Source organism: Rhamphochromis sp. 'chilingali', assembly GCF_963969265.1.
Source record: "Rhamphochromis sp. 'chilingali' genome assembly, chromosome: 21".
Classification (NCBI taxonomy): Eukaryota; Metazoa; Chordata; class Actinopteri; order Cichliformes; family Cichlidae; genus Rhamphochromis; species Rhamphochromis sp. 'chilingali'.
Genome location: NC_137949.1, coordinates 5,039,264 through 5,064,126, shown reverse-complemented (window position 1 = coordinate 5,064,126; position 24,863 = coordinate 5,039,264). Strand labels below are relative to the sequence as shown.

The 24,863-nt window shown below is 40.3% G+C and overlaps 1 protein-coding gene across 2 annotated transcripts in view; it reads left to right on the top strand.

The window, feature by feature from the left end:
• npas3 (neuronal PAS domain protein 3) overlaps positions 1–24,863 on the top strand; it is a 370,655-nt gene that overhangs the window by 303,170 nt on the left and 42,622 nt on the right. For both annotated transcript variants that reach the window (XM_080870618.1, XM_080870619.1), the window contains one exon: positions 5,523–5,703. In XM_080870618.1, the coding sequence (XP_080726744.1) occupies positions 5,523–5,703 (181 nt within the window). The remainder of the gene's footprint in view (positions 1–5,522; positions 5,704–24,863) is intronic.

Below are 24,863 nucleotides of genomic sequence, written 5' to 3'. Positions count from 1 at the left end.
GCTGACTGAATGGATGCATTACTGGATATTTTAACAAATGTGAATGCCCAGTTTTGTGTCATAGTTTAGCCACCTCGAGTCCTAGACAACTTTAATGTCCCACATTTCCCTTCTCTTTGTTTATGTTTTCGTAGGTAAATCATGATGGTCCAGGTCCCCACAAAGTTGGAAACCTATTCCAACATCTTCATGTCCCTGAAAACATTGCCTACTGTGTAGGCTGAATTTAGTCGCACTTCGCTACCCCATATACACGAGATATTAGGAGAAAGAGAAAAAAGAAATGGTATTAAATCTCTTGGCCAACCTCTGTATGGAAAGCTGGAAGGATAGCTTGATATATAGATGTTGCTGTTGCCAAGGTTCCCGCCTGATTAAAAAACGTAGGCTGCCATACATCTTCAGCGCTGTGTTTTGGTGAAAAACAGAAACTGGCACAAACTGTGTGTGTTAAATCAGGAGTCACTTTATCCGCCAAGTAAACATATTGCACTTTGGCATGGTGGCTCTAAGGCAGGAACATACAGACACACCAGGGTTTTAATAGTTTTGCAATTTTCATTAGTTTTTATTTTTATTTAGTTTTGACTTCAGATTTTCAATTTTATATCAGTTTTAATTAGTTTTTACCAATTGTTTGCTAGTTTAGTTTAGTTTTTATTTTTTTGAAAATCCTTAGTTTCAGTTTAGTTTTGATTAGTTTCAGTTATAGTTTTAGTTGTGTTTGCAATAATTAAGTTTCATCATATCAGTCATTCTCTTCTGCTTATCCTTGGGTATGTTGCTATTCCAGCTACCATACCCTGCACCCTGGACAGGTCGCCTGTCTGTCGCAGGGCTAACACGCAGAGACAGACAACTCACATTCCCACCTATGGGTTCTTTAAATAAATAAATGAATAAAGGCAGATGAACAACCATTGATACCAGGCAACTATAAAATGTATATCTTGGCCCCAATTAGACTTTTAACTCTTGCAGCACCGGGTGTTCGTAATTTTGTTTCAAGTGAATTGATAAACTTTTTGAAGGCAATTGACTCACACAGTTATGTAGATATCCCCGTCCTGTTGTCTCGGGATGCATCACGCTGCCTTGCCTTAGCGTCTGTTTCTGGGGAAGAGGGTTGAGTGTGTGCTCCCTTACCTTCTCAAGGTAAGCTAGGTTAGCCTTCTTGTGTGAGCTTTTCAAGTGCACTTTAAGGTTTGTGGGAATTTTTCCCCTTTAGAAATGTCCCTCATAATTTGTCTCTTTCCACTACAAGACACTTGCTTTATCCAAAACACAGTCATATTCAAAGCAATCCCAAATTCGACTCTGGCGCTTTCTCCCGACTTTTCCTGACATGATTCTGCGCGTGGACGGAGCAGCAACACAGACGACTCGACTAACGTACTGCCACTTGCTGGCATAATGAGACACAGCAAGAATAAATCTGGAAACTAAACTTCATTTTCACCCTTGACTATTGTATGACACGCACACATCAATGAAAACTAAACACATTTTTGCTATAAATTCAGTTAATTTTAGTTAGTTTTGTGAACACTCATTACAGTTTTAGTTAGTTTTCCTTTTGTTGTTTTTATTTTTATTTCTGTTAACGAAAATGTTTTTTCACTTCTAGTTTTCGTTATTTCGTTAGTTTTCGTTAACAATAATAACCCTGAGACACACGTTCGTTTCCTTTCCTAGCTTCTTCTGACATGAACGAAAAATTAATGTAGAGGTGTCTTGTCAACTGAGCAAGTTGAGTTGTAATGGCATTGTAGAAATTTTGCATTTTAAATGTACAATGTTAAATAATTTTAGCTTCAAGTGAAAACTTGAAACTTTCGGCTTCTGCTTTGGCCTAGATTCTTTCATTGTGTGTTAAGGTGATCTTTGGAACAGATTCTTGATTTACTCTTCATGTATAAAGTGTTGCGAACATGCACAACATAACATTAAAGATATTAGCATCCACTATCTAATAATACATAAAGCTTAGGGCAACTTTTAACTCCTCCACTGTTCCCAGACAGATTCCTATTCTGCTCATTTGTGGCTCCATGTTTTTATTTTGGGTTCCTTAATATTCTTTTTTACAGTTTAAAGTAAACCTTTTTCATGCTACATGGACTTTAAACACCTAATTTTCCTGTTAATTGCAGCGTAGTCGTGTCCGTTGTTTTATAAGTGGTTAAGTGGTGACATCCAATAGACTCAAATAAATTTGTCTCTCCTGGGTTTTGTGTCTTTGATGTGGTCCAGGTGTGTTCATCCCTTAATTTTTTCCACTTTGTACATTTCCTAACATCCATTCCAACAGTTTCAGAAACCTTCCTCCTGTAATTTCATGATATTTGTGAGTACTTATATTGATGCTGGGATAATTATTCATCCTAGTTAGGCAATGTTTGTTATTCTCTCACTAATAAATTCAAAAACTACATAAAAATAGTTGGAAAATGCACAGGAGGCAGGCTGAGCAGGCCAATCATGAAGTTGAATTTCTAGGGGCACAGCAGTTTTTGCTGTTGGTTCCAGAGTACAATTTCAGGGGAGTTTACGGCTATGGCGTCCATTTACCGTTGAAGCATAAATGCCCACTATGTCTGTGCAATGTAAGACTGCACCAGTGTTTGAGTACTGCAGCTAATGGTAGCATTTACCAAAGGAAGAGATAACTGTGGAAATTATTTTACCTGACCTTTAGTGTTTTTAGCACAAATTTCAACTCATTTTAATTTTTGAATTCTGTAAGAACACTTATTTTGAAATTTCATTACATTTACTTTATCTGCCAGTTCTGTTTGTTGTAACTTTTGCTGGCTTTTCACCAGGAGAAATAAAGGATAATAATAAAAATATTTCAACAGCTTCCTCCCTTCCATCTGTCTCTTTAACGGATGTGCCGATCTGAATGAAACTTTGGATGAACACTGTCAAACGTATAGCAATTATTAACTGCCATATGTTTTTTAAAAATAATTTATTATGAATCCATTGTGATGTTTATACTGATCATCACCCCGCGAGTAGAGAAGGGGATTAGGACCACTGGAAATAAAAGTGGGGGATGTCTTTTTTTTCCCCCAGAAAAAAAAAGTCAGTTCTGTTAGTATTAGAGCAAAGCTCTACTTTTATTTACTTTCAATGTTAGAATACATCTAAACTGTTTCTAGGGTTATAAAAAATTTTAAATGCCACTACCCTTTACATACTTCTAGCTGACACATACTTGTCTACAGTAATGTGTTATTTTTCGGTCTGCTGCATGATAATTATTTTAAAGTGTTGTTGCAGCAAGTGTCAGAATGTCTAATTTCTTTTCTACATTGTTTCCTCTGTGTAATTAGCTCCACCAGTGACTTTATGTAAAATAGTTATGCCAAGTTTTAATTGATTAAAAGTCAGCGTGTTATTGCAAGGAAGAACAATGTAGATCCAATTAGCACTGTAATGTGTAAACATGAACACTAACTCCCATGGTGCACCAGGGTCTGAATGTGTGTGTGTATGTTATTCAGTGATCAACCTCATTTCTTAATCATCACTTTCTGCTCCAGATGAGACTTTATGAGGGGACTAAATTGCCTTAAAGGGATTTCTTATTAAAGGGATTACACCCATGTAATCCCCTTTGTCCCAGCGGACCCCCAAAAAACCTGAACACACACACAAACATACATAACCAGATTAGCATGTGGAAATAAATGTGCACAATCTTTTTTGATATGCTACAAATGAAAACACACATGTTAAATAGCAGAGCACAACCATCACACCTTTGAAACTTGTGTACCTAATTATGTGTGTGTGTAAATGTGCGTCACACAAGCTGTGTTTGTGCATTTCTAACCTTGACAGGAATTTGTTTGTGCAAGCTGCGTGTTTTGCTTTTGCAAGCACCAGTGTGTGTTCATGTGTGTTTGCGTGTAAGCGTAACGCTGTGGTTTAGATGGCGCTTGCTCGTCTCATCCCCAATTAACGAAGACAAATCCGCTTCCATCGCCACTAATGAGAGTCTTTAAGGTGAAGGGACTCTGTATTTATTTAATAAGAGGGAGCTTATTTATTCCATTTCCATAAGAAAGACAAAATGCTGCTGATTCTCCACGGCTGACAAGGGACGGATTAGAGGAGCGGGATGAGAGTAGAAGAAAGAGCAGGAGAGAAGGGATGAAAGAGAGAGGGGTGGAGGTGTTAGTTGGCCTGTTAAAAATATAATACTAGTGTAGCATTCCTAGAGCGATTATATTGATTTGAACTGCGAGCAAGAGGGGCTGCAGTGTTAAAGAGATGACCCAATCAAAAACAGTGGTCAAAATCATAGCCCATTCTACCAAATGGTAGGGCTTCTAAATTATCCTACTCTTTAAGGTTATTACTGTTTTTTTCTGTCCAGACCATAACACCCACAAGAGGAGTCATTGTAGTAACGCTTAGCACCGTGGCTTTGTTGTGCAACTTCCCCGTCCTAAGTTTAAGATGGGGAGGGTAGCAAAAGGACCCCAGCCCAGAGCAAAGCAGGTGTCAATGATAACAGATATGACACTGATAGCTCAGGTGGAGGTGGGTTGCAAAGCACCTTGCAGGTGTGCAGCAACTTTGAGCAGGCTAAACTAGATTTCCCAAATGGATGCATAGAAGAACATTACAACAGTAAGATTATCTAATCTGCTAGGCTTGTGGCAGAGCTCGACTTTTTGACCTACCTGAAAGTATAATATTTTACATATAGCCATTCTTTTACTACACAGATTGATTAGTAAATACTCAGATGGTACCATCTTTACTTAACAAGGTCACTTACCAATAAAATATAACATGTCAAAGAGAAAATAAAAAAAGAAAAGAAGAATTCATTAGACGTGAATATTTTGCAATAAACTGATGCATTTGCCTTTTCCAAGAGATTTTTCTGTTAAGTAAGAGTCTTAATTGCGTCTCTTTTCTGCTTGCTCAATAACTCCATCTACAGCAGACTTTTAATGCATGCTCAATGCATTTTGTCTTTTCTTCCTGAGGGAAAATCTTCAATCCTACCAGTTCTACAAAAGTGTGCATTGTGAGATGGATTGCCTTTATTGTATTGGTGGAAGTAGAAGAGTGACAGAGGGGAACAGGGTGAATTTAGGAATCAAAGGAACAGCATGGGATATAGAGATATGGAACTATGGATTGAAAAATAGCCGTGGAGTAAAGGGTGGAGGAGAAAGAAAGATGACAAGCTGCGGAGTAGGAGGACGAAGAATCAGCAAAAAAAAGATGAAAATGATACCCCAAAGAACAGAATTTCAGCAATTAACAATTTCCGAACTGTCCAAAAACCAACAGCCATTGCTTCTCCATATTTGAGATTTGAGTGTTTTTCAGCACACACAAATTCTTCACTGGTTTGTGGGACCAATTATTAAAATAAATGACAAATAATAAACAGTAAACTATGAGCCAAGAAATTAAAGATTGTGTAGAAACAAAAGAAAGAACGAAAAGGGTTTTACAGGATGATTTTTAGCAACGCTTTATTTCTGCAGGTGGAGCTCACTGGTAGCAGTGTGTTTGACTACATCCACCCTGGCGATCATGTGGAGATGGCAGAGCAGCTTGGGATGAAACTTCCTCCAGGCCGAGGGATGTCTCTATCCCAGGGAGCAGTCAACGAAGACGGGGCTTCTTCGGCTTCTTCATCGTCACACTCTGAGACGCCCGAACCAGGTAGGTAAACATGGGAGAGTGGCTTCAAATTAGGAAACTTTATTTGTATTTTTGCCACAGATCCTCAAGCTGAGAAAAGAAGTTACAAAGGTTCAAACAGGACAATACTTACGACTGCTGTGAAGTACTTCACCATCAAAATTAAGCAATCCATTTGAGTTCTAGAGGCTTGAAAAATGAAATTGACAACAGGCTTTGCTTTTTAAGAGATTGATGACTGACCTTGATAAAACCAAAGGAGAATTGCAATGACTCTGACTAAACCAGACAACTCAAGACTTTTGACTCAGAAAGCTTCTATATTCTCTTGAAAAGTATGCAGATAAACCTTTTTGGACTAGATTTTTCAGGAAGTTTCTCCTGAAGCTAGATGAAATCAAAGTTTGTAACAGACTGATTGAAAGACATTGAAATAGCATTGGGGAGCACTTTATATGGCAGTCAAATTGTAGGTGTTAGCCTCAGCAGAATATCTGAACGGTCTCGGGTCTAGATGTTTGAGTCTGAATTATGTCGTCAAGGTGATGCATGCAGGAAAAAAATGACCAGTCAAAAGTGTAAACATATGTTTTTGATCCTGTTAAGCTGGCCATTTAAACATGGGAGTCAGTGATGCTTCTGTGTTGGCTCCATTTTTCAGTCTGCAGGGTTCTCCTTGGTCGCAACCCATTTCTCGCTAACATTCTCTAACCTTGATGCTTCTATCGTTTGCTGAATGTTTGAACAAATTGATTCAACACACTGTAGAGCCATCACTGCTATAAACTGGGAAAGGACACATTTCTCATTGGAATTCTTTGCCTTGTCTCCTCCATCCCTCCATCCATTTATCCCTCCATCCTCTCCTGCACCACATGTTCAAGACTTTTTACCTTACAAACGCCTTGGATTGTGCTCTCTCTCTCTTTCACTTTCTCCCTCTCTCATGCTGATGATAATTTAAGTATTAGGGGAAAATCCATTTATAAATTAAACAAAATGACTTGATATCCATCGAGTCCCTTAGTTCATCAGCCTGTTCAAACAAGGAGTTGAAGATTGGCTTCGCGGCAGCCGGGGTCTTCGGAGACGGCACCGTAATTAGATCTGCCGCGGATTTATTCTTGGCTGATTGGTGCAGCTGATGGATGGGTGGGGGCTTTAAATTAATTGAAGTTCCACATTTGAGGTTTTTGTTCCCCCAGTTTTTTTTTTCCTTTGACATTCTGCAAACCTCTAACCTGGTCTCCCCACCCTCCAAACTGGATATGTATAGGGAGATAGGATAAGAGCACATGTATGTGGTCATCAGCATCTTTTTGTCTGACGAGAAAGAAAAGCAGCAGAAATTAAACATGTATAGGCAGAAAATAATACAAATGGGAGTTTACATGAATTTCTTTGTGATTCCTAAGTTAATTCAACCACACGATGAAAAAGAGCAAAAGAGAAAAGCAAGGAAACGAGGACAAAGGTGTTTGTTCTCCCATGTTAATTTGCCTAGAGAGATGGAAAGAAAGAGAGGCAGGGGATGTAGGGACATGTTTGAATGTGCATGAGTGCTTAGCAATGTTAATTTGTCCAGAGAAAGAGAGAGAAAAGGGAGGGAGAGGTTTCAGGCAGACATATATGGATGTGAAAGAGTGATCCCCAATGATAACTTGACCAGAGAGAGAGGAAGAGGGAGGATTAGGATTCATGTATGTGTTATTTAATGTTAATTTGGAAAAGGAAGGGGTGCAGCAGAGCTTGTATGAATTTGTATGAGTTTTTCTCAGGAGAAGAAGGGGCTTATTTCAGGTGTCCAGGGTAACAGTGCTGTTCATCTCAACCTCCAGTATTGTAAATTGGATGTTTTTCAGTTCTTTCACTGGTGCTTTTTTCTCTGAGTTGGATTGTTTCTGCAATGAGATTTTGGGGCATCGGTCTGTCCTGTATCTTTTTCCTTGACTCTACAGCCACACTAAGGGTGGGTGATATCCTTCTGCTGTGATTAGGACTGTAGCCGCAAACCTGGTCTACATCACTTTTGAATCTCCTGGTTGGCTGGATACTTTCTGTGTGGACTTTAGATGTTCTTTGTGCACCTCCATGGGTTTTTTGTCATTAGGGGTTGAGGAAGGATCGAAAAGCCGGAACAAACTAAAACTGAGTTCAATTTTATTTACATAGCCCCAAGTTACTACAACAGCTGCCTCAAGGCACATTATATTGTAAGGCAAAGACCCTACAGTAATTCAGAGAAGACAGAAAAAAACCCAACAATCAGATGACCTCCTATGGGCGATCTCTTTGGCGACAGTGGGAAGGAAAAACTCCCTTTTAATATTTGCTAAAACTGATTGGGGTGGAAGTTCAACAAAGTACAACAAAGACCAGAACATACAGCAAAGAAACCAAAGATTTAAAATTCTTTAACAATGACAAACGTGAAATAAATCCACAGGCTGACAAAGAACTTTTTATTCTTCTTCAGCGATTGACACCATCAATCAAGTGTATTACACTCATCTTGTAAAAGAATCCATGCGCCAATGTTCTTACCCCTGTAAATCTATATGTAGTATAATCATAGATATCCACTTTGAATCATATAATCTTTGATCAGAGCAGTTGTGAGAAAATATGTTAATACTGGTCAGTTCTCTATGAAAACTCGCCTGAGAAACAGCAGCTTTATTCTGAAAAAAGCCTTACCCTTATCCTCAATCCTAAGGTTTTAAATCTCTAATTGCTCTCATCTACTAACTGGAAGGTTGGTGGTTCAGTTCCTGGCTGTTACAGTCTGCATGCCAAATATCCTTGGGCAAGATACTAACCCCAAGTTGCTCTCCGATGCGTCTGTCAGAGAATGAATGCATGTCATTCTTAGATAGAAAGCTTTTAAGTATAGAAAGAATGCGTGAATTGGGCATCTTTGATTTGATTCTACAGCAGTGAAACAATACTAAAGGGAAACTTTTTTTTTTTTATTCAGTAAGTTACAGAATTTGATTGTGAATCTCAAATCATCTCATTTCAAAGCCAAGTCAAAACAGCCCTTTTGTTTCAAAGGAACTTACTGTTCCACGGTACAAAGCAAGAAATTAGGTTCAGATCAGACAGGGTCATTATAGTCAAAAAGCAGAAATCATTTTTTCCTCATTTCTATCTAAAATGAGTTGTATTTGGTGATATGGGACTTCCCCACCATTCTGCATCCATGTTGAAATCCACAGGGAGAGAAAGCAACAGAAGGATCTCAGCACAGAACAGAGAAGCTTCAGAAACAGCAGATATGGAGGTGGGTTGTAAATGGGCTTGCAGAATATAGGGTTAGCCAGTTGTATATTTAGATATCAATTAGCTGATCTACTGGTGTGCCTGATGTATCGCTATGCTCCATTAATTATAAATGATATCTACAACAGAATACAAGACCATGTTTCTGCAGAAAGCAAAATCTGCATCATGACCGGTTTTTATTTATAAATTCCAATTTGATACAAGACGTGAACTCCAGCATTTGCTCACTGCAGATGGCCATGAATGTTTATGGTTTATGTTTAAAAGATTATATTATTATTTGCGGAATGACTTTAGGAAAGACTCTGATCAGTCACAAAGATGCTCTGCAGCAGGTCAATGAGCCAAGATATCTGAGGAGACACCTACAAAGCTAAGATAACAGCATAAGCAGATTTCCAGTTAACTGCCTACAACTTAATGTCCTGTTTGCTAAATAAAGGAGACTCCGTCCGCATTTCAAGAAACCAAAAGTTGTCTTTTCCATGTGAAGTTTGCCAGTTTCAATTTGAAAAAGAATTAACTGGCTTTACCTCATTGGTTGCTCTGTTGTAATATATCAGAAAGCTGACCCCATCATTTTAATTACAGTCACGCTCATAAAGTATTGAAATTGGAGTTAAAACACGAGATGACCTTGGAGGAGAGAGTTTCCTTTGAAGCTCAACGCTTCTATTTTCAACACCCTCTTGCAGTTAAAGAGAGTCATCTTTAAAAGCGCATGACGCAATTTGACTAATATCAGTCAAACTGAGCCTGAGAGGCTCAGCATCTCTAACCGTTCTGAAGGGTGAGTGGTTGAAAATTATTACTCCTAAGTGTAATTCAGAGTCTCAGAGAGGAGGAAAACTCTCCATGCAGCTCTTATTTTCTCTCACTTCAGTATCTTCTTTACATATCATCAGTTCAGGGTCACATAGACTTCGGGAATGTATCTGATGTGTGCTGGCTGTTGACTTTGACCTTTGACATTCTTACAATGAAGGAGGTGGTTAATGGTTGCATGTTTTGGCACAGCTGTAAGATTTTGGCAATGGTAAGGTTTTTGAAAACTTATTTTGTGGCAGTAAGGCTGCTACAGGTTTTTTGGACAAATTCTATAGTCTTTTGCTGTAATGCTGAAGGTTTTGCTAGATTTAATCAGTGCATTTATAATATAATTTCTAATGATTATATTGTTAAAGACAGGTTTGTGTTTAAGTCTAGTGTTTTTGTCGCACCATGGAAATTTGTAGCATGACCAAAGGAGTGCTTCGCTAAAATTGTAAGATCTTGCCTCAAACAAAAGACCAGTTACTAAAACTCATCCTCATCATCTAATACCTATTAAACAGAAAGCTTTTCAGATTCTTAAAAATCCTGAAATGTTGCATTCTTACTAACCTGTTACACATGAATATCAAACATGTAATTTAGCATTGAGTAAGTGTAAATGCTCTGACCTTTAGTTTTAATCTGTTCAATTTCCTTGCTCCAAGGCAGCCATTAGTTTGAGTACTTTTCTTTGTTTAATCTTTCAAAAACCATTTAAACTTGGGGAAAGTCTAAAGGAAGATCAGTAACTTGTCACTGTTAAATTTGAGCCAACTTGGATAATTGTATACAGCACAGCACATCTCATGCAGTTTGATTTGCTACACTGATGTAGTAAGTCATCAGTGGAAACCTATTGTTAAATGACACTTATAAGGGGAATTACTGTCTGCCACAAAGTAATTTCAACCAGTCGGATTTAAGGCATAGATAGAAGGAGAAACCAGCGACAGCTTCGAAAACTAGCAAGTAGTCAGTGTACCAAGCTATAGAGTTAGCATGTTGTTAAGTGATTAGGGATATCTGGTATCCCCATGTTCATGTTTTTCCTACATCATCATAATAATGTTAGTCAACATTGCCATTGGCAAATGCTGTCTTGTGAGCATTCAGTTAGCATTAGCCAAGAAGTTAGCTAAAAGCTGCTTTTACTGCTTTATTGCTTTTATTAAAAAAAGCAACGCGAGTAAGCTAAATTTGGCTAACAGCAAACCAAGTTTCACTTAAAATGCTTACTATTTGCTCCAGATGAACTATATTTTATATGAGCAATATCATTTTTTCCCTTTTTCCCCACATTGCAAAGCTACAATATCACAATAATGTAATGGTAACTTGCAATGTTAATCATGGACCAACAAGATAAACAGGGTGATATCATTTACAGCTATTATTAAACACTTTTTGTTATCATTGTAGGAATATTTGCTGGCAGCTTCTCATTCTCTGCAAGCATATAGCTTTTATCTCGGAAAGATTTAATTTGTCAAAAGTGTGATGGTGATTTTGCAAATCGGGTGAAAGCCCAGCTGCCTTACAATGTCATATAGATGCTTATATAAAAATAGCACTACTGCCTCTGGATATTCAGAAACTGAATAGTAACTGAATTTGACACTCACATTCACATCCCTCTTGCAATATTCGAGGTTCTGTTAGTGTTAGACACATGATTTAATTGTTTCTCCCATGAGTTTGTGAAAGGGAGCGCATCTTTCAATCCATCACCTAGAGAATTTGATCCTGTTTTGCTTTTAGAGGTTTGCTGTTCAGCAACATTCTAACATCTCTGATGTCAAAGTGATTTTTGAACACAGCAAGAGGGCAAGATTTCAAAAACCATCCCTTCTTCAAACTGCATGACCACACAATGATGACACCTCTGACAGAAAAATGACAGTGAGTTTATACATCCGTCATTTCCTTTGCCTTATTATCCAAACTCAAGATTAGGTCTTTGCTGCTTTAATGATCTGATGTGCCTTCAGGCTTCAGTACGCCTTAGACTATCTCTGCCTGAGCAGGAAGAAAACACCCGAGACGAGGCATGTATGGTCACGTTTCCAGAATCATGACAACAGTTTCAGTTTTTCTTACTGTTTATGTCTTCAAGTTAAAATTTAGCTTGAATAGTTGACTCGAAGGACAAAGCAGTACCTACATGGTTTGCCTTTGAGCCACCTGCCTTCTTATTTACACTCACTTTCATTCTCATTCACTCCATCTTCATAAAAGCTTGCATTTAATGGAGTATTTATTTCAATTTTCTCTCATCAGAGGGCAGAATTACTAAGAAAACCAGCCCAGTTTCAAAGTCTTTCTGGAAGTAAGAGTAATTCTGCCCTCCAGGAAAACACCATAAGTTCTCCATTACTAGCTCCTTGCGGTCTAATTGTCCGCGGCATTGCCTTATTTCAACATCATAAGTCTTTGATTATTGTTGCTAATTATGCTATTAGCACAATGGAGGGGAATAATTCGTCATAATCACTCACATTTATCATAATTATCCAAGTTTACAGTCACCTACGTTTAATGTCATGTAGAGTAGCCATTGGCAGCGGCTGCTGCCCAAGGACTAATTTACTGTGTGTGTGTGTGTGTGTGTGTGTGTGTGTGTGTGTGTGTGTGTGTGTGTGTGTGTGTGTGTGTGTGTGTGTGTGTGTGTTCGGTAGTCGAGTGTGTTTGTATTTGCATTTGAAATGTCACTTGTACTCCAGGACAGGAGGCAAAGGTCAAATCTGGAGGGATATTTACACATGTACACTGTTCTCTTGTATTACACACTCTAGTTGTCATTCACCTCTTTCTTCAAGCCTCATTTTCTCAAATATTTTTGTTTTCCTCAAAGGCCTTTAAAAAGAGCTTGATGCCAACTGTATGTAAGAAATTCTAATGTGCTGTGCATCATATAGAGCACTATAGCTAGGTAGCAAACAAAAGTTTCTGGGTTTTTCTTAGCAGCTTGCTTTGGTAATGTTGTCCAAGCATTTTGAGGTGTGGTGATTGATATGGATTCAGACTCCAGTCACTGAAAGAAAAAAGAAATTCTCCCAAATCCACCTCAGTTTCTTTGTATGAGCACAAATGAAAATGAACTTTTCAAAATATAATCCACCTTTCACTCCTGATTTTTGTGAGCTGAGTATGTGATCATTTTGATTTGTGGTCAAATTCATACGTGCTTCTAGCAAAGCAAACCCGCACACTTTCTTTCGTCAGTTGTGTGTTTGGCTGTTTTCTCTACCTCAGTGTTGGTTTTATCTTTTTATTACCAGCTTTATTTCGTAATATCTCACTCACTGACCACTAGGAGGGACTTCAGTCCTCCTCTATTGCAACGTATTAGCTATTACAATTTTTTTATGGCAAGTGTAAAAAAAGTTTGTATAAGGACCAGGACACTGCAGCCTGTGTCCAATGTGTGTATCTTTGATTTTTAGCTTTCACTTTATGCGGCAGTGGCTTCCCAAGAAAGTTCTTGGTTCGTGTTTTTCCGGTCCATGCTTGTTAGATTTCTTGGTGATTCTTTCTGGATTGGCAGAAACCTGAAGTTGGATAACTGCTTGGTTAGGCTTAGAAAACATCATGGTTAAAATAATAATAATGGATTGCATTTATGTAGCGCTTTTTGAGACCCTCAAAGCACTTTACAATTCCACTATTCATTCACTCTCACACACTAGTGGAGACAGCTATGGTTGTAGCCACAGCTGCCCTGGGGCAGACTGACAGAAGCAAGGCTGCCATATCGCGCCATCGGCCCCTCTGGCCATCACCAGTAGGTGAAGTGTCTTGCCGAAGGACACAACGACCGAGACTGTCCGAGCCAGGGCTCGAACCGACGACCTTCTGATTACAAGACGAACTGCCAACCCTTGAGCCACAATCGAAGTGTAAAATATACTTGTCCACCGTGTTAATCTTGCATATTGATAAACTGATTCTCAAGATTGCACAGTGCTAAGGGCAATCACACTACCACAGGTTGTGCGGTGGCAGGTTACACCCGTTACAAGCTAGGCCGGTGAGCTGATTGTTTCTAGATAATGATCAAGGTTAATACATGATTGTTTTTCTTCAGTAAACTAATTAGTGAGGGATAGCTCACTCTCACAAGCAGAGTTGCCAACAGTCTTAACACAAAAAGGAATTTTTTCAGTCTCAAAGTCTTGCATAAAGCTGTTCTGTTTTTCAGACCTGGTAAATGATTTCTATACAGCAGGTCCTCTAAAATCCACACTCAGTGGCAAAATTAGTCACAATGGATTTTCTGAAAGTGCCCAGATTAATTAAATCAGTGTCTTTTTTTTAAGCAAAGCAATAAAACCACTTGAGGCAAACAAAGAACTTTCAGAAGCAGAGGATTATTACTAGAGCAAAATTATCCGTTTGGTTAAGTTTTATTAAACCGCCACCCGCTCGCCACCGCTCTAAATGGAATCTTTAGAGTACACAATGGACAATCACACACCATTATTATTAGAGTTTTCTAATTAGGCTTCTTAACGAGGACAGGGCTGTTTACAATGGAAGCCAGAGCTGTTCAGATAACGGCAGCAGAGGACAGGACGGCACCGGACGGCAAATAAAGCGTTCCTCACTGCTATCTTTCTGTCACAGCAATGATAACATGGGAACTCTTCAAGGTCCAACACTCAACTTTTAATTTGTGGGCACGAAGGGTGTGTGTTTGAGAGTGAGTGAGCTCAAACTAAGTTTAGAGAGTGATATGTCACACATGGTGAAGAGGTCTGCCCCTGACGGTGCAAAGAGAAGACGATGTGTTAAAGTTTCAGTATTACAGCACAGGAATAAGAAAAGACTAACTAAAGGAAGGAAAGTACAAGCAGGGGAAGAAATTAAGAAATAATGTTTAGCAGGTCCCTGAAATATAATAGAAAACAAGGATAGAGAGTGCAAAAACTAAACAGGAACAAAAATTGATCCAGTTTAAAACAGGAAGGACGAATGGGGTAAACTGGAGGAACTTAAGTGAATAAATAATAGACCAGAAAAGAAAGGCCCTATATAGCACTTTATCATATGGAAGGAAGAAAGGAAGGAAAAAATGGATAAGCATTTGACTATGGAAGGATGTGGAAATGCATTTTACAGCAAGTTTACCAATGGTATGAATGAAAGAAGAAAAGAAGGAAGGAAAGAATGTCAAAGATGGGCATGAAGGTTAACATGGATAGATTTAGTGAAAACTAAAAAGGGACAAAAAACAAAAATGGATCCAGTTTAATAAAAGGAAAGCAACAGAAAGAGTAAATTGGAGGCTTAATCAAGAAGGTATCTAACAAGTGTAAACACAATGGGACAGAGGGAAGGAAGCAAGGAAAAGCTGATATTTCAAGTGACGAAGATAGATTAAAAAGGGGGGCATGAAGCTTGAACCGAACATCCCAGCTCTAAGGTCGCAAGTCTGTACCCACATAAGATCACATTAGCATGATGGCAAGATGAGCTATTCTTATTTCCCGGAGACTTACTCTGACTCTAACCGTACCCTAAACCTGAAGCCAATGAGAGGCCTTCCATTATCTGTTCAGGGTAGTTTGCCCCAACAACGTATAAGCAGCACACACTGTGTTTGATTTATACACACTGGAACAGCAAATATGGATTCATCCGAGGCTGAAAAAAACTAAATAAGACATTTCCTCCTGTTTGTTAAATGTCTCTTACAGATGAACTTGAAGTTTCACAGCCAACACTCCGTGACCGGCAACCGATCTGTCCACGTTCTTGTCTCTATCAGAGCTAGGCGATGACCCTCTTCAAAGCCTCAGTAGAAGTAGTAATCATGTAAAACAGCGGGTGCACGTCTGTTCCATCTGATCAGAGACAATAAGTCATAGTTTGTGTTCATCAGGAGCCAGAGCAACTCTTCACAGACATGTTTGTAAAACCAGTTAGCAGCTCACTGAACACGGCCGCCACATCTATTCCTCCTCACGCCTTCCTCTGATTACGGATGCTAATCTGTTCAGTTCATCCATCTGTCCCTCTCTCTGCTGCCGCCTGGATTCAATTACACCAAGCATGCGCCTCGCTCTGTTGTCCCCGTCCTCTCTGTTTCTTCTTCCTTCTCATCGTGTTCTGCTTCTTGTGTTGTTGTTTTTTGTTTTTTTTGTACTTCCCTTTCTTGTTTGGTTGTCTTTTATCTGGGGACGCTGCGCTCGTCTGGCCAAACATGAACAGAGAGACGAGGAGAGAGATAGAAATTAAAAGAAAAGAAATAACAACAGAAGGACTCAGAGACACAGAGGAAGAAAAGTGAAGACTGAGTTATGAATTAATTTAACATGGAAATGGGCTCTTTAGAAAAAACTGTCCTGAACAGTGATGGAAGTTGCAGTGATGCAACTTTGAAAGACCACTGGTTAAATGTATTAAAATGTGTTTATAATTGTGTTGTTGAGCGACAAATATTTGCAACATGCAATAAGAAGTTACAAGTCCGTTTGAAGTTAGTTGTTAATCAAATGCTGATAATTTTATAGTCATATTGTTAGCTGCTAGTCAAACCCTAAAAAAGCACGTTATTCCAGTGTGGCCGATAAACCTAAAACCAAAAGATTTACATTATGAGGAGCAAAACCAGTGATGCACTGGCAACCCGCCTAGGGTGTATGCCACCTCTCGCCATATGCGTGCTGGCTCCAATTCTTCTAAATGGCAAACAAACCTATATATTAATGATCAGCTATAATGCTTTTAATATTTCAGTGTGTTCAGCATGTATTCCATATTTTCATTTTTAGTCATAATTAGGGTAACCAAAGAAATCTGGAATCATTAGCTATAGAAAATTTCCCAAAGCATCCTGCATTGTAGGGCTGCCACAAACGATTATTTTGATAGTCGACTAGTCACCGATTATTTTTGCGATTAGTCGACTAATCAGATCATCATCCATTGGACGTAAAACTACAGCTTATTGCACCAGCAGCATCTGCTCTTATAACTATCATTAGCTTACAGCTTTAAGTGTTTAAGGTCTGTGCTAACTAAAAATAAAGACAAGATGATAGTTTATTAAATTTTAATGAAATTTGCAGATTGTTTCGGTGAAGTTTAATAAACTCCTTGCTATCTAAAATATAACAGGACACTGGAGTATATTCTGGAGCATCTCACACTTCTGATAATCAGTTGTCTGCTTGACGTTTATTCAGCTGTGTAAAAACTATAACTTTAATCTCAGACAAACTGATTTACTCAGGAACAAATAAAATACTAAAAAAAAAGCCAAACAATAACATTTTAAGTTATCTAAGTGACTCATATATATATTTAACCTGAGTAGCGAAAGACGGCGGTGGGTTTGAAAACGATTTGCGGGGAGTCCGGTGTTCTCACGGCGCTAGTGAGCCTAGCCCCCGGCTCGCTAACGAGCTAGTGGGTAACAGATGTCTCCGAAAACGTCGGAGCGCTTTTGAAAATATGTGGTGTCCTGATAAACTGAGCAGATATTTGAGGTTTACACAGCTACATTCTCGCCTGAAAATATGTTAAATGTTTATTTTGTGACCCAGAAAGAATAATAAGAGTAACATTAAAACTAACTAGCTGCCGCCATTGTTGGAAACTGCGCTGGGCCGCGCTATGAATTCTGGGACACAGCTGCTTCTTCTTCTTCTTCTTCGGGGTTTAACGGTAGCTGACATCCTTGTACATGCAATGCTGCCATCTTCTGTTTCAGTCCGTTATTACACTCTTAAATTCTGCCACTTATTCCTGCGTCTTTTGTGATCTTACAAAGCTTCAAACGACGCGTCGACTATTAAATCAGTCGTCGACGATTTTGATAGTCGACGTAATCGTGACTAGTCGACAAATCGTGGCAGCCCTACTGCATTGGCAAGCTAGCATTTTTTTTTTCGGGGTAAGATAGATTGTTTAACTTGTCTATGATCTGCTCTATGATTTTGCAAGGAACTGCAAAGAAGGTTCTTTGGTGTCCAGGTTGACAGATGAGTTCAGGCAGGAGTCTCTGTTAATTATGATGTTTGCAGATGACACTGTGATCTGTAGTGAGAGTAGGGAGCAGTTGGAAGAGAGCCTGGAGAGGTGGAGGTATGCTTTGGAGAGAAGAGGAATGAAAGCCAGTAGAAGTACAACAGAATACATGTGCGAGTGAGAGGGAGGCAGGTGGAACAGTAAAGCCTGGGTGATTTGTGACAGAGGGAAGCTAGAGTGAAAGAGAATGTTTACAAGCTGGTAGTGCGACTGGTTGTATATATGCAGGTGACAGAAATGATGAAATGCTAAGGTTTTCACTGGGAGTGACCAGGATGCGCAGGATTAGAAATAAGCAGATCAGAGGGACAGCTCAGGTTGTTGTTTTGGAGACAAAGTTAGAGCGGCAAGGTTGAGATGGTTTGGACATGTGCAGAAGAGTTGCAGTGGATGTATGGGACAAAGGATGCTTTGTTCATATGGGGGTATTTGTCCAGGCCAAGACTTAAAAAGTCCAAAACTAGGATTCCAGTATAACCATCTCTGAGCTATAATCATCTGTCTGGAAATATGCTATATAAATAAATTTGAACCTTGAACCACTCTCTGAATGTAGATTGCTTACAAGCGGTTTAACTTCTATTTTGGCTTTAATTCAGTAAAAAAGAAAACTAACAGACCATTTCTTATTGGGCTGCTTGTGTGTCTAACACTTCATATTCACAAGGTTTAAGCTTCTTCCTCCTCAGGTTTTAGTTTTTACAAAAAGAAAAGAAGAGATCCAGCACCCTGCTATGTTTGGCTAAAAAACAATGCAGGATAGGAGTGTTATAAGGTGCTGGACACTGTATTTTATTTGTGACACCACTGTTGTCACTGAAAATGTCAGAGGAAGAGCCCGTTGGGAAATCTCATATTTGCTTTGTCTGTTTGTATTTGTTTTTGGCTTGTTTTGTTTTTTCTTTAGCATGACTGGGACCAAAAGCTATGGATTTATCTGCTTCACATCTGCATGTGTGGCACACATGCAAGTACAGTTCTAACCCACCTCTGCTTTAATTCGTCACTCGTGATCTTTTGACATTTCTCTGTACTTCTTCTACTTATTGCATTGTGCATTTCATCTAATTCCCCCATTACTTAGCACTTAGTTCAGGGGTGTACGACAGACGTGTCCTTGATCCAACACAGCTGATTTAAATGACTAAATGACCTCCTCAACATGTCTTGAGGTTCTCCAGAGGCCTGGTAATGAACTCATCATTTGATTCAGGTGTGTTGATGCAGGGTATCTAAAACCTGTAGGACACCGGCCCTTGAGGCCTGGAGTTGCCCACCCCGACTTAGTTTCGCCTACACCAAGTAGCGCATCGGGCAGTTAACGATCTCCATTGACGTCGGTCAGTGGCGACTGCTTTGGCTTCGTCCCAGGTGATGTCGACGATTTTCAGATCATCCGGGCTCAGATCATCAGATCGTCCTGGCAAGCCTGGATGAGAAAGGACGAGGGTTGGGCGTGGGGTTAGCAACTCCACCCTGCAAAACCGACTGCTACAGAATCAGCAATGTATGGAATTCACTCATATTATACATTTTTAGATTTGAAGTTTAGTTATTCATTTGCACTATTGTCCCTAATCAGGCTAAGCGGCAACACAAAGGCTCAATAAATAAGCCCAGGTTTACCATTCTAACAAGGTTCACATAACAGGTGGTGTTGGCAGCATGTAACCAGTTACAGTGGATAGTGGAGTAGCAGAAGAGTCTGAGGCTATGGTTCTCCCCTGTGTGATTGTTGGGGTTTCCTTCTATTACTGTAGGATCTTTCCTTACAATATAAAGTGCTTCTTGGTGACTGTAATTGAATTGAAAAAAGGTGCAGTGTCTACCCCATGTAAGAGATGAGTTGCTACCCAAGTGGAGGAGTTAAAGTATCTCGGGGTTTTGTCCAAGAGTGAGGGGACAGACAGATTGATGCCAGTGCTGGAGTGGTCTGTTGTGGTGAAGAGACTAGGAAAGCAGAGGTGTCGATTTACAGATCGATCGATGTTCCTACCCACACCTATGTCCATGAGCTGTGGGAACTGCCTGAAAGAATTAGACTGGAGATATAAACAGTAGAAATGACTTTCCTCTGAAGGCTGTCTGGGCTCGGCCTTAGAGATAGAGTGCAGAGCTTGGTAATTCTGGAGGGGCTGAGTAGAGATGCTAGGAGTCAGCTGAGATGATATGGGCATCTGCCTCCTGGACCCCTCTTAGGTGAGATGAGTCAGGCATGACTTGTAGCAAGAGGAGCTCCCTGAGGCATCCGCAAAACATGCTGGAGAGATTGCGTCTCATCATCTAACTCCCGTTTCATCATATAAATAGTACGATCATAAATGACGCAGGTGTCACAGGTTTAAGACACTGGAAGATGTCGCTGCATTTACAATTGTTTGTTCTGTAAAGTAAATACGCAGTAATGCATAATAGGGTTGCACAGTTAATTGAATTCTCATTTCAGTGATTGACATGATTTTGGCTTCCCACAATTAAATGAAAATGATTGAACAATATTAAAAATGCATGCTCTGCCAATACAACACAAACGAAAAATACACTTGATTTACTTGTGGCCAAATAGCCCAATCTATAAAACTTTACTCTAAAAGGCATTTAGCTTGTCCACATGGGCAGCAGCAAATTTCCACTTGAAGGTGTCAGTTTTAGATTAGGGGTTTCTTTCTCGATCAGCACCCTCTCAAGTCCAAGGCAATGTGAAGCTTGCTTCAAAAAAATAAATCAGTTCAAAGAAATCATTAAAAGCCCCAAATTACCATGACATTCATGCCCCTGATTATTGTACATTTCTGACCACAACTGTAACAATTAATGATTTTGCAATATTAGGGCTCATAGAGCAATGAAGTGGCTTTAAAGCTTCTGAAAGAAAAAAAGTGAAGTGAAGTTGTTCCTAAAAATCTATATTGCTTATTGATGTTTGTCAAGGAAAGACAAAAACTTTAAATGGTCTTTAAAACATTGACCCTGCCACTACCTGCATAGGGGGCCCATAAGATTTTCTGAGTATGTATATGTCTTTAAAAGAGACCTGATTTGTCAGGTAGGCAGTGTTTTGGTGGGGGTTGACCTCTTAGGTGTGCAGCATTAATTATTATGCCGATGTAACCCAGTAACCAGTAACCCCCTTTCCAAAATTCCAAAAACCTGAAGTTGACTGAATTGTGGAGTTAAAGCCCCAAATCCTGCTTCACAGTAGCCGGTTCAGGACTAACACAAGAACTAAACTGTCACTCTCTTTCTCTCTGCAGTCTCCTGACTTTGGCTTGTTTTGCCCTTGTTTTCTGTCTTTCTCCTCCCTTTTGGGCTTTCCAGCAGGAGTCACGTCTCTCTCTGTCTCTGGAAGTAATTATGCAGGTTGCAGATACAGACAATTGCCTATTATCTCTGCGTTGTGTATGCGTGTGTCATTGTGACCTCCGACCTCAGTCAGAACAAAGACGAGCTGTCAGTCTCATCATCCGTATCAGGGAAAACAAATTGTCTGTTCATTTACCCTCCACCTCAGACTCCACGTCTTCCCTCCTTTCCTCAACCCTATTGTCTCTATACTTTGTGGACAATGGTATGCGGACACTTGAATGTGTCATTATGTAAAACATGAGACGCAGACACGCTGATCATTAATGCACTGCTCTCTCCAGCACATGAGGGTTCCTGTCACTGGTACCTAACCAAAATATACAGATCTGCCTTCAAACTTTTGACCTTTTTTGTTGCTTTGTAATCGTTCATCTTCTTTTTTGTCTTTGTTTCACAACCATTCTGTCTTCCCTTTCCCCCCGTCTTTTCATAGGTAGATCAGCTCCCAAAAGAGAAAGTGGAAAAGCTAAATACAGCTTAGAAAAGCCTTAGTCCTATCACAGGGAGATCACTGAGAAAGAAGAGGAGGGAGGAGGAGGGAGGAAGATGAAACGAGGGGTTGAGGGATATCTCAGAGGAGGAAATACAGGAGTCAAAGGAGACCAGGAGAGACAAAGCTAGGACTGAGGTGTCTCAAGGCTATTAGAGCACTGTTTGATTTGAGCTCACTGTCCTGATAAGACTGTCAAAATAAAAGTATCTTTTTTTTTATCACTGTAGTGAAAAAGGAGAGGAAATGTGGGGAGGATGCACTGGGGGAGGAAAGGAAATGGAGAAAGTGAGGTGAGGAAGAGGAGGAGGAGAAGTGGAGGTGTGTTACAGATTATATATGAAAAAAACTTTGGTTCCCAGGCTTTAAACAATGTGGGAAAGGTTTTGAGGGAATCTACTGTTACACACACGAACACACAAACTTTGTAAAGCTTTGTAAAAAACTGTACAGGAATCTGACTGAATCCTTCTTCATTGCGTCCTCTTCCTCAATTTCGTCTCTGCCTTGTTCTTCAGATCATTTTCCTTCCTCAGTACAGACAGTACAGCTCCTATCTTCCACTCTCACTCATTTTCCTCCTCTTTCTTCTCCTTTCCACTGTTGTCTCGTCCTCTTTTTCCTCTCCGTCTTTACTCCCAACTTCGTAGTCTTCATCATCTCCTTCTCTCTTCCTCCATCCATTTCTTTTTGTCCTCTGCCTTTACCTCCTCTATCTCCTCTTTTTTCTCCTTGCTTCTTTATCTCTCCCACCTCCTCCTCGTCTTCACTCCCCATACTTGTCTTCTTTCAAACCTCTCCCCTCTGATTTCTTAAGCCCTCTTTTCCTATCTTCTTTTTCCAACCAGTATCTCCGCTCTTCTCTTCCTCCACATTTTTAAAAAATCACTTCCTATTTCTGCCCCTGCTTCTTTCCTTCTGTCTTTCCTTCTTTCCTTCCTCATCCCTCTTCTTCGCCCTTTCGCTGCCTGTTCTCCATTCCCCTGTAGCACCTCCTCCACTTTCATATACCAAACTGTTATCGCTTGGACTTTTCTTCCTGACACAATTTGTCAAATCCTGCCTGATAGAAAACACATTCTATTCATAAGGCGAGTCTCGCCTCCTGCCTTTCCCTCCTCCACCTCTTCCTCCCCTCCTCTCCCTCCTGACACTAGCAATTCAATTACAGCCATGGAGGCGATAGTGAGCCGGAGAGGCAGGAATATGACAGGACAGTTACAGAGTGTTTACACAATTAAACTTTTCTTTGACAATAGTCTCTCCCTGTGATGAATACCTAGCTCGCTTGTGCTTTCCGTGTGTGTGTGTGTGTGTGACCCCATATTTAGATTATTCCTGCTCTTATATATGTATATACTGTGTTTGGAAGAAAGTGCACTGCGGCACATCCTTCATGGTTGCCTGTCTGATCTCCCATGGGTCTGCTCTGCCTTGTGGTTCAGTGTTTCCCAGAGAATTAGATTGCATTTATGGCTTCAGTGTGGGCAGTGGCACACACATCCATTTCTATGTGTATGAATCGAAGCAAGCCCACAGTATCTTAGGTAAGTAAATAATGTACTTTTTATAACAATGATGAAGAGATGTACCTCTTCCGGCTGCTCCGTTTAGGATTCGCCACAGGGAATCATCTACCTACATCTCACCCGATCCCTGCCATCCTTGTCTGTCCCACCGACCGTCTGCATGTCCTTCTTCATGACATCCATGAATCTCCTCTGTGGTCTTTCTGTGGTCTGCAGATCGCTTCAGCCTTTCCTCTCTAACTGTCAATTCTGGTCACTCCTAACCTGTCACCTCTCCTGCCTTTTTATAATTGCCAACACAACCCTACATTATAGCAGGTCTCTTTACTCACAAATCACCCCTAACACTTGTCTCCAACCACTTCCGCTTTGCCTACACTCTCTTCTTCCTTACTTCGCTCTGTCTGTTGCTTTGGATAGCTGACCTGAGCTATTTTGCTTCTCTCCAGAGCATACCTCCACCTCCAGGCTCTCTTCCACCTGCTCCTTACTCTCAATACAGATCACAGTGTCCCTGTGAGCATCATGGTCCACTGACACTCTTGCCTGACCTCACTTGTCAACTCCTCCATCACCACTGCAAACAAGAGCGGGCTCAGAGACTATCCCACCCCCACCTTGAACCCGTCTGTCACCTCACCACTGTCTTGCTGTTTTGATGCAAGTCTTGCATCATCCTCACAAATCTCACCCATTACTTCAAGATATGGCTCATTAGTCACGCAGAATCAGTTACAGTACCAGTAGAAGCTTTTTACAACTTAACATGTTGCGCCTCTTCTGTTAAAGTACACAAAACACTAAATGTTTTCAATACTGTATGTATGTATTTCTCATAGAACTTCCCTATGATCATTCCCTAACTCTTCCTAGTATCTCAAATTGAAAGTATCAATCACCTCTGGCCTGATCCACTTTTTCTTTCTGCCATTTTGTTTTCTCAACACTGGAAACATCAGAGCCTTTGAGATGCCTTTTAAGCACACTTCTGCTTCCCTGTCAGTCTGATTAATTTGTTGTGAGCTTCTCTTTTCAGCCACTTAAAGTTGCTAAATGACTCATTAATGTGCTACATGTGTCTGCCTTATCTGCTGTATTACACGCCTCTTGTTAAATTAGTGTGTTTTCCTCACTCTTCCTTTAGTTTGTCGTAGCGGCGCTTTGCTGTGGCTGCAGCGGCAGCTGGTGGAGGTTGCAGTGACCTTGCTGTAGCTTGCTTTGTCTCGCCCCACGCGCCTCTGTCACGTTAGCTAGTTATCAGTCGGACACAACGGGCTCCCTGAACCAGGCAACGTTATTAGAGTGTCTGACAATGATACCCTGTCCCACTGAGACTTCCCGGCAATTGCGCGCGCACACACACACACACACACACACACACACACACACACACACACACACACACACACACACACACACTGGTGGAAAGAAACCCTCAGTACTCTGGGTATTGTCCACAGATCACAGGCGTAGGTGAGTTGTTCTTTTTAATTAATCATTTGTCCTTCAAACGAGGGAAAGTTTCAGTGCCGTAGATAATTAGGTCCCAGAGTCGGGCGGCGGCAGAGCCGGTAGCCACCTGCTGCCTTTGTAGCGCTAATCTTTGTCTTGTAGGAGCGTCGTCCCCAAAGACGCCATGGCTACGCACGCCGAATGAGCAGAATGAG